We start from the raw sequence: 14,524 nt of genomic DNA on the forward strand, positions 1-14,524 counted from the left end.
TCCTGCATGCAAGGCAGGATCTCTGCAGATCACTATTGCTGTTAATTTGAGGATTAACATATCACACTCAACTCTTTTTACACACATACTTAAATTGTTATGACAAATATGCTATGGAAAAGTCAGTACTTTTCACTCACCGATTGTTATTTGAGATACATATCTAAATATCTCTGGAAAAATTCCACATCAAAAAAATATTACAGCTTAAAAAGCATTAAAAGCTAGACAGATTTTTATATGCCACTCACAGTTCAGTGTTCCAGAGAGCTAGTTTGTTCAAACAATTGATACACAGTTCTCCTGCTACTACTGAACAGAATTAATTTTGTCACTGTACCTCCATAGTATGAGTTTTTCCTGATGATGTCTGTCCATAAGCAAAGATTGTACCATTGTAGCCTTCAAGAACATCTGCAAGAACAACAAAAATAATTAAAATTCATATTGCCATCTTAAAATTGTATTATCAGTTTCATAGGTCTTTTGCTTATAAGCTGAATTAGAAAAATAGCTTGTACACTAAGAAAGAAAAATATAATGCATCTAACAATCTCAGGACAAAAAGATTTACTCATAACAAGATCAGAATTAGATAATTACAGAATTAGTGACATCCCTTTCACTTTCCTGAGAAAAAAATTCTCTGGACACCAGACATCATCCAATATATCTGCCTGACATGGAAATCAGAAGACTTAGCTACCTGCATTTAAAACAATCAAGTACTAAAGAGAAAATTCAATAACCTCAGTTATTCTTTCTCTGCTACTATAATATTGGCGGGGTTCATGGCTTTAGTAACTTCCAAGTTTGTCTGCAAAGCGGTAAAGCAAAGCAGAAAGGAAGTCAGACAAACGTGGAGCTGCTTTATTAAAATGATACTTCCATCAAGGCAGAATAAACAATTTTTGATACTACATTAAGATACCAAAACTTTCTATTTTTAATTTAGCAAAGGATAGTGTCTATAGAAGCTTTCAAAAGATGGAAGGAAATGGCAGATCAGAAAACGTTTTAAAGCAATTGGTATTTTCCAGAGTTCTCTATCAAAAGCCTGCCACACTCCCACACATCTGAAAAGATTGCCATGGTGGACCTTCTCCAGGCACGTGAATTCAGAACGTGTTAAACAGAGCCATCTATTTATGCAACTTTCATGTAAAAAAAAGGTGTAACATTATTATAGTTGATAATAATGAATGCAAAAAAAATCTTATCAAAAAAGCGCATGGCAATAACTCTGTGCTGCTCTCATCGGCCTCCTCAGAAAGAGCTCTAAATGCAGTAGTAAGAATGCTAAGCAGGCTACTCAGCTTGCAGCTGTGTGCTTTCCCCCTCCACCGGTTACCAGCACATACAACGTAACACTGTGCCTGACTCTTCTTGCCAGGAGACAGCAGTAACGTACCAAGCACCCAAGCTCTGCCATCTGCCTCCGCAGCAGGAGCAATGGATAGAGACAAAGCATGAAAGCTGCAGAGGGGAGCGGCACAGATAAGAAATAAAAGCAAAAGCAAAGATCGACTCTTCCAGCCTCCAGTGGGGATTGAGAACAGCCACCAAACATCAGCTGCCAAAAAGCTGGAAGGCAGTTACAAAAACGACTGCAATCCTAACATGAACCAGCAACTGAGCAACACTAAGCAGCACCATATCCCAACTTCAGCCTCTGATCTGAGGCTGGGGCAGGGCAGAATGATACATAAAGAAGGTTAGAAAGAAAACGTAAGTAGATAGAAATAACAGAAAAAGATCTTTTGCTAAGCCAACCACAACATAGACCCACAACTGTTTCCTATGTAGGAGGACTGAATAAGGCTAAAATTGAAACAAAGACATTTTAAAAAATTATTACAGTTAAATACAGAACGTAGTTTTTAAAATTGTGGTGGAACGATATTGGAGAGCTAAGGAGGACAGACCGTAGAGCTATATTAACAGAGCTTGTGTAGTCCTCCAAACAGTAGTGTTGGGTAAATCTTTCAAGCCTTGAAGTCTAGGAGAAAGACAAAGTTAGAGACTATATTCTAATTACTGTCATTCCATTATTAACATTTTGTATGAACTTAACATCTTCATCTGTTTACAGAAACAGAGATATTGCTTATACTTGCTTTAAGGGAGGAAGGCCTAGAAAAAGTAATAATAAATAATAATTTCATAAACAAGGAGAAAAGTTTTAGAGGCAACACAGAATTGAGTTCACACCTTCTACCCATTATATCCACCAACAAGCTCCTAAACAGAGCCAAGTTTCATGTTATTGGGATTTCAAAACATTCATTCACCATCTCTTTTCTGAAGGGAACATCTTATTAATTTGTAGTTCAACACAGAATGAACCTGAGCAGGAAGAAAGGGCTACAGCAAGAGTAGCCTGAACACAGCAGAGAAAACCATTTCCCAGAGGGACGGTTGCAGCTGGCCACCTATTGTCACCGAGCCTCAAGGCTGATCATCCAGCTTCACCACGTTCAAGAACAATTCGGCTGAAGCTTCGTGGGTGCAATTTTAATGGCTTTCCCCTCTGCCCTGATAAACCCCTGTTGTTTATTAGGCAATGTCTTCAAAAGATATAGGAGTATTAACAAGAAAAAATTAGCTGCTTAGTAATTTCCTGAAGAATGTTAATCATTAAAACCTTAAAAAGAATCCTGCTAACTGTAACACTTGGGTGAACCATCAGAAACACAGGAGTGCAGGATCAGGGAGGCAGCAAGGATCTGCAGGTAAGCAGGGTAGTGAGCCCCTACTAGCTTCTTTCACAGCAGACAAAAGTCATATCTAGTTTTTATACATACTGTCATTTTCCTTTTTAAAATTTGATCAGGTTAATATTAAATTTCAAAATAGCATATAGCAAGGCAATACTTAATACAATTGCATTTGAAATATTTTGAATAGGAAGCTTATACTTTTTCATTGCATACTACATTATATGTATTTGTACTTTTAATTCTAAACTAAAATGCAACTGGAAACAGGATTAGGAAGACTACTGGTTTGCCTCTAACCTTCCTCAGCTTCTGTTTTCTATCTAAAGTGTCTGGAGGGGACACAGAACCAAAGTTTCAAAGATATTTAGGCACCAAAAAAAACCAAATAGTTTCTCTGAGTGATTTTCAAAAGTCCTCCAGTAATAAATATGTGCCACTCCAATTTGCTTCTGAATTATCACTTAGAATCCAAATATCTTTTAAATCCTGCCCCATGACATTTAATAAATAATCTAGGAGTTCACTAGTACTAAGGGGATTTCTTCTTTGGCCAAACATGGTTAACTTTTTTTTTAAAAAAAAAAAAAAAAAAAAAAAAAAAAAGGAAGAAGAAGAATTGAAATAGTTCAATTAAAAAAAATCTTCCAGGTAAGCACAAAGTATAGGGCCAGTTATACATTGGCATTCAATCTAATTAATCAACTGTCACCTAAGGAAATTACTCAACATTTGTATCAGTGTATACTAGGATACATTTCTTACCTATCTTCAAGCAGCTACGCAGCAGTTAAGGGAAGGGGAAAGAAAGCCATTTTGATGCAAGTCATCATTTTAATGGTTAAAATAAGGTATACAAATCTATCCGTTTAGGAAAATAAAGCGTAAATACTTAATAATTTAAAAGAAAGATTTAGAATTCAATCCACCCTGGACGGATGCCCTCATTTTTCCTGCTAGCCTCTTTTTCCCCCTGACTTTTGTTAAAGCACAGATTATTGCAAGGTCCAACAAGGCCAGGAAAAGCAGCTGTCTGAAAACTCCACAGCTCTCTTTTGTAGTCAGGAATAAAGGCTGCTGCTTGATGAGCAGCTAATAATGAGTGGGCTGCAAGGAGCTGTAAAGCAGCCCGGAAGACAGGCACACCACACACGTGTCAACTGCAACTCCCGATATGGAAAAGGGGGAGCTGCAAAGAGGGGGTCACAGCTCCCGAACAAGACAGCACCGCTCGGGCAAAGCTCTTTGGGAGCAAAAAGAGCATTAAAGAGGAATGCAACCAGAGAGATGGACTCTGAACTCCCATCCCACAAACCACAGAGTCACCAGACTACTTTACATCACTTAGAATAGCATATGCACATTGCTACAGATGCCATATCATGAAAGTAAAGCAATGCTGTAAACATCATTAGTATTTTAAAGCCTTCTCTAGAATCGAAGTGAAATATGGCATTCATTTCAAAATAATCCTTAGCATTATAGCATAATCCACCTACAAAGAGCCAGGTACAGGTTATGTCCGAGACATGATCCTTCTCTCACTCGATAAGCCTTCGTATCATCCGCAATTAATAAGGTCAGAGGTCTCAGATGAAGAAGAGGATTTTTATTGAGAGGTTTTCCTCCTTAAGATCATTAATATACTACCAACTGAATAAAACAGAAGACTGTCCCTAATACAAATAGTCTCCACAAAATTGAAAGAGTGAAAGAAAGGGGAACAATAAGAAGATGAACAAGTGATCAGATAAAGAACAACTGGTATTTTTATTTAATTCATAACAAACAAAAAGCCCAAGCGCTTAATTCTTGATCGAACTTTCTCCACAGTGATTTTTAATTTTAATTTACCTTCTTCCCACAAAAATCAAAAGCCAACTACTCAACCTTGGATTCAGCATTCAGAAAAATCAAGCAGCAGCAGCCCTGGGGTGGAACAAACTGCCAAGGAAGCCTGTGCAGCCCGTCACTGGAGACCTTTGAAGTGCACCACTGATGAGTACAGGAGTCGTAAGAGCAAGAAGAAAGATCAAATGGACATACCCAAGTCCTTTCAGCCTTGTTTTTATGACCAACTTTAGTCCAATACTTACCTTTCTCATGTCCAAATTCTCTAGTTCTATGATTAAGCATTCAAGTGCTGTATTTGTAACTGGAGCAGAAAAATCAATAGGCTAACCAGTGAGAGCCCCTCTGAAATCAATCACAACCCCACCACCCAAAAAAATCATTAAAGCAATTAACTTTCTCTTCCCTGCAGAACACACAATTGCACAGATGTTCACATGTGCACTAACTAATAGCTTGGGCCATTGTATATTTTCCCTCTCTACAGGTAGGAAAAAAGCAAAATCCAGATACAGACATCCATCTGTATGGATTAGTGCCATGAAACAGTTTCACCTTCCTAGACTCACATGGGAAGCAAAGCAAGAATAGCAGCAGATTTTGCAATCACACACTATCATAGTCTTTTATATTTAGCAATATTTGGTTGGTTGTTTAAAGGTTTGGGGGGGGGGGGGAGTGTTTTTGTTTTTTTGAGCATCAGTTCCTAAGCTGTGGTTGCATGCACCAGTGATTCCCCAGTGCAGTTCCACTCCCCAGAACACGCAGAGCAGCATCAGCACAAAGGCACACATTTGCTCAGCTGATCAGTGGATAATACAGATGAAACGGCAAAACCATCCACAGAGCACAGCGCCGGTCACCAGATGCCCAGCCTGCCTTAACCCTGTACCTGCTGCAGAAACCAGTGAGCAGGAGCATGCAGGCTTCTGGATCAGTTCTCAGGAGCAAGGCCAGGTAAGAAATGGAGTTAGCTGGCTGAGCGTAGCAGCTGCCAGCCCAGCAGCCTCTGCCCTGAGCAAAGTTCCAACACCCACCCCACCAGCAATCACACTAATACAGAGGTTGCTTCTCCCAGCTCTAAAAGTCTTTGTTCCTTCCATTTCTCATACATGGAATATGAAAAGCATCAGCTCACTTACTGAGCCATTTGCTTACTCCTAACTCCATGAGATCGCTTGTGTTGTCAGCGTAGTTATTGTAACCATTGTTTCAGAGACTGTTAAGCCCGCGGGCATTCTTTAGAATATTAATCACAGTAAAACCATCAGCCATTTTATGGGAGTATAATGAATGTTGATAACATATGGTAAATCAAAGCTCTAGCTAAAGAACTTTTCAAAGGTTTTAGGTGTAATGCACTCAGCTGATATTTCCATCATTCAAGACTAACAGAAATAAGCCCATAAATTCCATATTTATAACTTTATTAGGCCTTAAATTAAAAAAGCCTAAGATATAAGGAACAAAGTCTACACAAGGTATAGTTCTTGGTAATAATGTAATAATTCTACTTTTTTTTTTTTAAGTATAGATCGCACTGCTGATATTTGTATTAGAACAGCATATCTCCCCTCCAAAAAAACAAAAAAACTTCAGACAAGCCCTATATAGATAACCACTGTGCAAGTGGTATACAAAATCACTAAGAACCATTACCATATAAATAGACTGGACAGCAAAGGAAGTACTTCTATCAGAGTTTCATAGATGAGGAACAAAGAGATTAAAATGACTAACCTAAATTCACCAAGAAAGTAAAAGTCTTTCATGCTGGGAAAACCGAGCCCAGCTCTCAAGTATCTCATTTCAGTAGCTTCTCCCCATTTTCACACACACAAATAACAAACTTGCCTTTCAAAGTATCTACAAAGCTTAACCCACACACAAAAGTATGTTTCAACCATATCTTGAAATACAATTTTGAAACATCCTTCAGCTTCCAGTACCTAAATTTAGGAGTTCTATATGGTTAATGAAAGAAGACTTAGACACTGATTCAGGTCTTTTTAATTGATTGCAAATAGGGTTTTATTTCTCTCAGCAGCCTCAGAGGAAACCAGTTTCCACAGAAGATACAAATGCCCTCCTTTGCAAGTGCACATATAGCAACGTGCTGCTTCTGCTACCCCAGCAGTCGTTTGCAATTAAAACACAAAAAGCAACAGTGGCTTCGTACTTGGCTTCCAATGCCTCTAAGTCAAAGACACTCTCTGTAAAAGCTGTGCAAGCAGTCATGGCAAAAAAAAGGGGGGGGGGTAAAATAATTATTTGACACCAACTGTACGTTAGTACATACTTTCAATATTTTAGCTCAATTTTTAGAAGCTTGGGAAACTGCTTCATGTCTTGCATCTGAAACTAATGATTTCTAAGCTCTACAGTTCCAATTCCACCAATTTTTAATAAAGGCTTATCCATCTAAATGCAGAATTACTGTCATTAGGCTCCCCCTTGAGAACAGGCAACTCAACTCTTTTTCTCTCTACAACATCAAATAATTTAGCTTCTGGTCCTGATCCCCAGATCATCTAGACTGCATGCATGTTAATTTGCTTAAGGCTTTCCGAGCAAGCCACCCAACTTCCTCCAAAACAAAATCCAAGACTTCTCATCAAGACTGTTCACTCCAGGGACGCCTCCCCACAGGCAGCACATACAAAGTCTCAAGAGATTCTGCTTCCTGCAGAAGATGCTACAGAGCTCTTCAACACTATTCCAGTAGCCCTGGCACCCTTGAGCTACCCCAAGTCTCTCATGCCACACAAATCCCACAGCATTAAATATACAGCCTTGTGTTGCTATTAAAGCACAACTTCAACCAGCTTTGACACCATCTCTGCTATTTTGCATATTTTGATTTAAAAACAAAAAGAGAACCAAATAATCATATCTTGGGAGAACAGGGATACCACATAGGACTGGAGAACAACTTGGTCAAGTACTACTAGAAACCTCTGAGATGCTGTGGCAGTTGTAGTATCATCATGGATTGACTATCAGTCAGGAATCAGTGATGATCTGAAGATGATGTTGGGACAGGTAGGTGGGGGGGAAGAAATATGATGGACAATTAAAATGCTTCAAAAATTGATTCTCAAGTTAAATCTTAAAACTGAAATAAGCTTATGGAAGTTTTCTTTCAGAGTGCTATCCACTAAGCATCTCTGCTCTCATTTCATTTTTAAAGGCAGGCTATCTGCATGCAAAGCACCTGCAAAATCAGCACCTTTTACATTTTCTTTTAGTAGTTCATCCTTCCACTCAAAGACACAGCTTTTGCACATTAATACCCCATTGAACACTCTTATGAAAAATGTGCTTTTTTGTCACTTGCTATATACCACAAAAGCAAATACAGTACGGAATAACAGTCATACAGAAGGAGATATTCAGAAACAACTACTCCAGTTCCTACAGCTATTTATTATTATTATTTTTCCACACAAGTTTTTGTCCTTGAAACAGTAACAAACAAACAGCAAAAAAAGAAGCCCCTAAAACACCTGCATTTGGAATTACTAATTACTAAACTCCAATATAGACAACCGAACATCTATTATCTTACCTTTAAATAGCTTTAGGGAACAGGGGTACTCTTTTCCTCACTAAAAATGGGAATACAAGAACAACACCTACCTTTAACAATCTGCTTGGCACAGGCATTATAAACTTGTTCCTGGGTTGTATTAGGAGGTAGCACTCTATCAAAGACATACGGCTTCCCTTGCTGAAAAGGGAACAAAACAGAAATTTTATAAGATAAAAGATTTTTTGTGTATGTTTTGTTTTAGATAAGTTATACAGCCTCCCCCCCACACACCAGGCAACCTGAAATACAGAATTTACTTTATTGCAAAGGAAGACACTCAATGCAATGAAAGCTACAATATTTCATCGACTAAACAGATGTTACATCTCATGTTCTCCAAAAACATCTTTTCTGTAGTCAGCAAATAAAAAGCAGCATGTGTTTTCTGTGTATTCACATTTGGGTCAGTACACTGCAGCTGCAGGAAACAATAACTTGAAATATCAATGGAAAGTTGATTATTTTCTCCCTCTACTAGGATTTAAAGGAAAATTTCCATATAAATATTTGCAAAAGACGTCAGCAGTTCATTACAGCAGAACAGTGAAAGTCTGGGTGGGGGGGAGGCGAGGGTGTTTCAAACCAAAGATATTCAGAGCTCTGTACGTGCTGAAGCTCCATTCTGCTGACACTGAGGCAGCACAGCACACTACGTGTTACTTCAGCAGAACCAGCCTGGTTTCCTTTCTGTGCTAGAAAATTCAAATATGTTTGCATGTTGGTAAAATCATACGATAAACACAAAAAAGACGTAGTCCAGCCAGGATATTCTGTTGTCCTGAACTTGAATTTTAAGGTACCCCTCTCCCCCCAAAAATTAAGCTTTTTATTCTTAACACCAACAAACAACAAGATGTCTTACATAAAGAGCTCTCCAATGACATTTTAAATTTTAATCAAGGCCATTTCCAGGTTTTGAACCAGCACAATCTCACCATAGCCATTTAGTTACCCCCTCTTCCTAGATATCATCATGAGCAGTACTTATTCACATAAATACAGTATGCAACAACAGGCACATGCACTCCAGGAAGTTCTGATTGCTCTTTGCAGCAACTATAATCAGTTACAAAAGAAACACATACTAGCAATCCTAAAAATAAGCTTGAAAGGTACTTAAAAGACAAATCAGTTTAAGACAGCAGTTCAGTTCCTTACAACTCAGTAAAAACAAGTTAGACATTTATGTTTAAAATAAGATTCTTTTATTTAATTACAATAAGCACATATGGAAAGTCTTCTTCCTCATCTTGCAAAGCCTGTGGATTTCCCTTCCAAGACGCAACAGTGGCTCCCAGAGCAGTACCAGGACCTCAGAGCTAACCGATGGGTGGATTCTGCCCGACACAGTGGTCCCACTGTTCAGCCAATGAGCCATTTCTGCAGTTTGCAGCCAGCTGTTCACACACGGGGCTCAACTAGCCATTTTCTTGTCACACTGATATTACTACAAGATGATCATAAACTTACACTTGCCTACTCCTTAAAACTCAGCTATTTAACAGCCACAGGGAAAGATAAGATGGAAGTATTTGCCTGCCATGTGTTTTCTTAATGCTTTATCCAAGTACATGCTCTAGGTGACCCTGCTGAGCAGGGAGGTTGGACTAGATGACCTCCAGAGGTCCCTTCCTACCTTACTGATTCTATGATTCTAAGTATTTCAGATCAAGGATAAGAAAACAACTTAAACCATTTAGAAAATAATTTGAGGTAACAGTTACGTGTGGTCTCCTGCTGGCATGGGGCGAGCACTTGGTGAGATGCCAGCCAAAGAGGCTGCAGAGGGCAAGGCCAGCGTTGCTACCCGAGACCCACTGCAGCCTTGCTCCCCAGGAGAGCAGCGGGGCCGTTGAAGAATGCCACACGGCGCCTACCCCAAATTCTGTCGCTCCGCAGCGAATGCACGTTCTGCAGCCCTCAGCTATACAAGGCTTTTAGTACACAGGCTTAGAAAGGTTCCCCAGCCCTGCCATAATTATTCTGGAATAATTCCTCCAAAGGACATTTACCTACTTACCCCTGTTTCACTTATTCCAAATAATAGATAAGAAGCCCTAATCAAAGAGGCTAAAGAACAAATGGACACACAACCTCAGCTATCCACTTACCCAGTGCACTTCCTTCATGCCTGAGTTGAGGCATATCAGCTAAGCAATAGGAGAGGCTGGTAGAGAGCGATGCCAGTGCATCATTGTACCACGGCAAACAGCACTCCAGGCAAACTCTGTTCCAGTGCAATCAATCCAGCTCTTCCACTGAGCTCTCAACAACTATAACGTCAAAGAATCTTAAAAAACAATCCATCATAATTGTGCTGCATGCAGCTGACAAAGGCACTAGCTGCGGCTGTTATTTATCCATCAAACTGAAAAGCTGCAACTGTAAAGCCGCAATTCGAAGTGCTGCACAAGTCAGATTTCTTCTCCTGGATTTTTTTTTTTCCTGGAAAGCTGAGCATCAGCAGATAAGCAAAAACATAAGAGACTGGAACACCAATCAATATCTAAAGAAAATAAATATGAAGGATCATGAAGCCGTTACCACCAACTGCATAAAACAAGACAGAGCTTCACTACCCAGCCAGTACGTGTGTGCGCACGTGTGTGCAATCTCCTCACTGATTTTGGACAGAGACAACTCAGCGCTCCTGTTCCAGTGCACAGAGGAGAGTACAATGAGTGAACACGGATCCTTCGTGGTCTATTCTCAGTTTAAGAGTTCACATGACTTTTGTTCTACTACCATCAGTCCCCTGCCCCAAATGCTCCTCCCACCAGGTGAAGAGCTACCTCCACTCCCCAAGCTTCTCATCTTCCTCCTTCCTTCGCTCAGAAAGAACCTGCTTGAGGTTCTGATGTTGGGGAAATGCCTTTCAGTGCCTCCCCCCTCACCCTAGTTCAGCTATCTAGCCCTCTCCCATCTCACCAGCTCTCTGCAGCCCAGCCAAGGCTGCAGCCAGCCCAGCCACCCCCCTCCGTCTCAGAGTACTCCATCCCGGCTCCAGGCTCCTCGTCCCAATCTGTCACCTCCGGCACCTCTCCCACGGGGTTCTCTCTCAACCTTTCCACGTCTGAGCTGGGCCACTTGCAGAGCCAGCCTGCACTCGTGCTGCAGGAGCTCGCAGCCGGCGTGCAGGAACAGGCGTCCTGCTCTCTCGGGCACCTGGAGCTGGGTCACTTTTCAGCACCTTAGGCCAAGGCAATACATCTAGCTTGAAGGAAAGCTGTGTGCAATTTAGCTGCTAAAATACATTTAATCTACAGAAGAAGTTTGTCCTGACCAAACCGCAGGGCTTGAGGTGTTCCCCTGCACTTCAACATTTATAAGCTCATTAATTTTTCACAAATTAACAAAAGGCACATCCATCATAAAAAAAGCTGACAAAGCCCAACCTTTTGTTCCAGAACAGAGACCCAGGGAGAGCAAGTATGGAGGTCAACTTGTTTTTTTCGGTATGTTCCTAAATGGTACATTTTTACCTACTGTCATTTTCAGAAATAAGACAACCACTTTTTTTTTTCCAAATGCAATTTAACATGAATTAAATACCAAAATCAGGAAAGATTTCAGCCTTATTAGAACTTACAGTTCAGGAAGGAAATAAGCAGCTAAAAATAAAGTGTTATTTTATGAGCTGATAGTAGCAGTTTTATCTGTGCACCTTCTCCACACATTATTTTTCAAGTTTTCTTATTATATACAATATATTATCTCATACATAAATCACATCTTCCTTCCTATGTGATTACTTCCTACAGTCCCTCTGACAGTCTGTTCCATTAACTTATGCCACTGCTGCATAATGGCTGAGATAAGTGCTCAGATACTCCCACACAATTCCTGTTGAAGTTATATTGACAGCAAGATAAATTCTCTTCTGGCCCTTGGATGTCACAAAGAATGATGCTACTCATACATATTGCCAATTATTATTTCACCAGCTTAATGTCTAGTTTGCATTTGAGTTTACAGAATTGGCATTTAAGAAAAAACATCTTTGAATCAAAGAGGATTTTATAAGCAAAAAAAAAAAAAAAAGATAATTCTAAGAATAAGCCCCGGCACCATCAAAACTATTATTTCTACAAACAACATCACAGAGCAATATGCTTGAAGCTAGTACAGTCCCAATTAAAGATAACCAAGCACAGTTCCTATTACCAAAAAAAAAAAAAAGTCTCCTAAATACTATATAGACAGAAATTAAAAATATTCAGTGCTTATGGGAACAGGGTAAAAATTAGGAACCTTAACAGGGAGCTAATCATGAAATTGCTTTATCTTGGATAAGACATTTAGGATTGAATCAATTGCTTGCTCATCTCAAAAGGCAGGAAACCCCCAGGATCTGCTTTTGGGAGGCTGTAAGGAGACTCTCGATTCAGATCAGGAATCACAGCCCAACTCCATCTCCCAGAATCAGAGCGACCACACAGACCCGTCTCAAGACAGATGCAAGTTTGTTCTGCTCAAGCGAGGGCAGCCGTGAGCGAGTTCTGACGGAACAGGTGGTTGTGAACACGACCAGCACAGTTCTGACCCAAACATACCAGCTCTGCTGATATGAGGGGAAGCACATTCATACTTCCCTGCAAAATCTCAGGCCAACGCATCCTCGGGAGGGGACACCATTTTGCTCAAGCCTCAAGAAGGTCACACGCTCATTTTTAAATGATTTAACAAAGGATTTAAGGCAGCACAGCAGTTAAGACAGCAGTTCAAGATTTGACACTGTGTGTAAGGAGACTTCAACCTTAATTCCCACCTCCTAAGAAAGCCAGGAGGCCATAGGCTGTATTTGGGTACAAAGCACAGCACTATCTTCCTTTTGTAGCTGTGCAACGGCACAGAATTCAAGACTTCCTAAGTCAGCATAGGTATGTGCTGATAGCTAGGGCACTGAAATGGGCAACAGATTTCTGTCTCGCCTTAACACCCTTGACATTAAGAAAATGTTGAGGAAAAAAACCACAGAAATCAGCTTTTGCAGACAGAGACATCAGTTTATCTTTTTCAGCATGTCAGGTCTCTCCATGTAAATCCCTACAGGCATGGCTAAATCCTTCCCTGACGAATCCAGAGAAGCTCCAAACCTGTCCTCCTTCTCCAGCAACTGTAAGAGCTCAGAGGTGGCTTGCCTGTGTTTTCAAAATGCAACGAACAAACAGATCCCTCTGCACTACCCACACACACCTGGGCATTCAAAGGCCTGATGGTCTGACACCAAACACAACCGGCCACAAGCCAGAGCTCCACCACACCTGCACGGGCTCCCTCACAGGCTCTTGGTACAAGCTCTCCAGTTATGCCTGCCTTGCACTCGAAGGCTAGCGCACAGTGCTAACCATGTGTGTCAGTCATCTCTTGCAATCCAATTTCACTTGTGTAGATAAACAGGAGCCTTAAAGGAAGCGCTGTCCTTTACCCACAACCTGTTCAAATAAAGGCATCCTCTTGCCCTCCAAGTAAAAAGGAGGTTCCAGTCATGTAATCTTCAACTGATACCTCAGGGAAACTTTGGGGCCTTGCAGAAACAAACTGCCAAACCATTTCAAATCACGTGGCTTATTTTTTGTCAGATGAGTTACTTGGCAAACCATGACTATGCTGAAACTTTGTCATTATTATTCTGGCTCACTGCTAATTCAGGTCAAAGAGTTCTATTGATGTAGTTAAAATGAATCATCTATAATTGGGTTTAACACATCACACAAAACACCATTGCTAGTACATGTAATAGATGAGTATACAAGTGATGAAATCATGTGACATGTGGGGCTTAATTAATGGGAAATTATTTCCAAGCTAGTTTTCACTACCTCAAGTGCTCTTGTAGATGTTTTACAAACACAAAATATAATTACAAGCCTGGTAGACAGAATTTTACAAAGAGAAGAAAGCAAAACATTACCAGAGGTAATTCAATTTTTCAGTCAAGACCCTATCCCTCATACAAGCACCGAGTTTCTTCCTTGAAAGGTAGTATAAAATATATTTCTTCTCTCTAGCCTTAGTTGCAAATTATAAAATCTTTATTCCAGTTGAAAACATAGAGACTAGGTTTATTGAATGCTGCATCAAACATTCCATTCACAAATAGGATAAACAGTTGCCCCTGCAAATTAGCCCTGGGATCAGAAAATCCAGGGTTTTCTTTTTTTCCCCCTTTATCATTTACAGGGATTATGCAACTACAAGGCTGTTTGCTATTTCATTGATAAGGCAAAAGAAATGAACAGGACCTATGCCTTTCTCCTGAAACTCTTTTTCTAGAGAAGACTGAAAACATTAAAAACAGAAAATAAGTGCATGTTGGCTAAACAGTAATTTGGTTATTCTCTTTTTTATTTATTTAGTTATA

At 40.0% G+C, this 14,524-nt stretch overlaps 1 protein-coding gene across 1 annotated transcript in view; it reads right to left on the minus strand.

Annotated features, from left to right (window-relative positions):
• KIF5C (kinesin family member 5C) overlaps positions 1 to 14,524 on the minus strand; it is a 92,174-nt gene that overhangs the window by 58,594 nt on the left and 19,056 nt on the right. The window contains exons 2-3 of the mRNA XM_062578456.1: positions 8,208 to 8,298; positions 341 to 414 (exon numbers count right to left, since the gene is read on the minus strand). Coding sequence (XP_062434440.1) covers positions 341 to 414; positions 8,208 to 8,298 — 165 coding nt within the window. The remainder of the gene's footprint in view (positions 1 to 340; positions 415 to 8,207; positions 8,299 to 14,524) is intronic.

Source organism: Rhea pennata, chromosome 6 (genome assembly GCF_028389875.1).
Source record: "Rhea pennata isolate bPtePen1 chromosome 6, bPtePen1.pri, whole genome shotgun sequence".
NCBI classification, from domain to species: domain Eukaryota; kingdom Metazoa; phylum Chordata; class Aves; order Rheiformes; family Rheidae; genus Rhea; species Rhea pennata.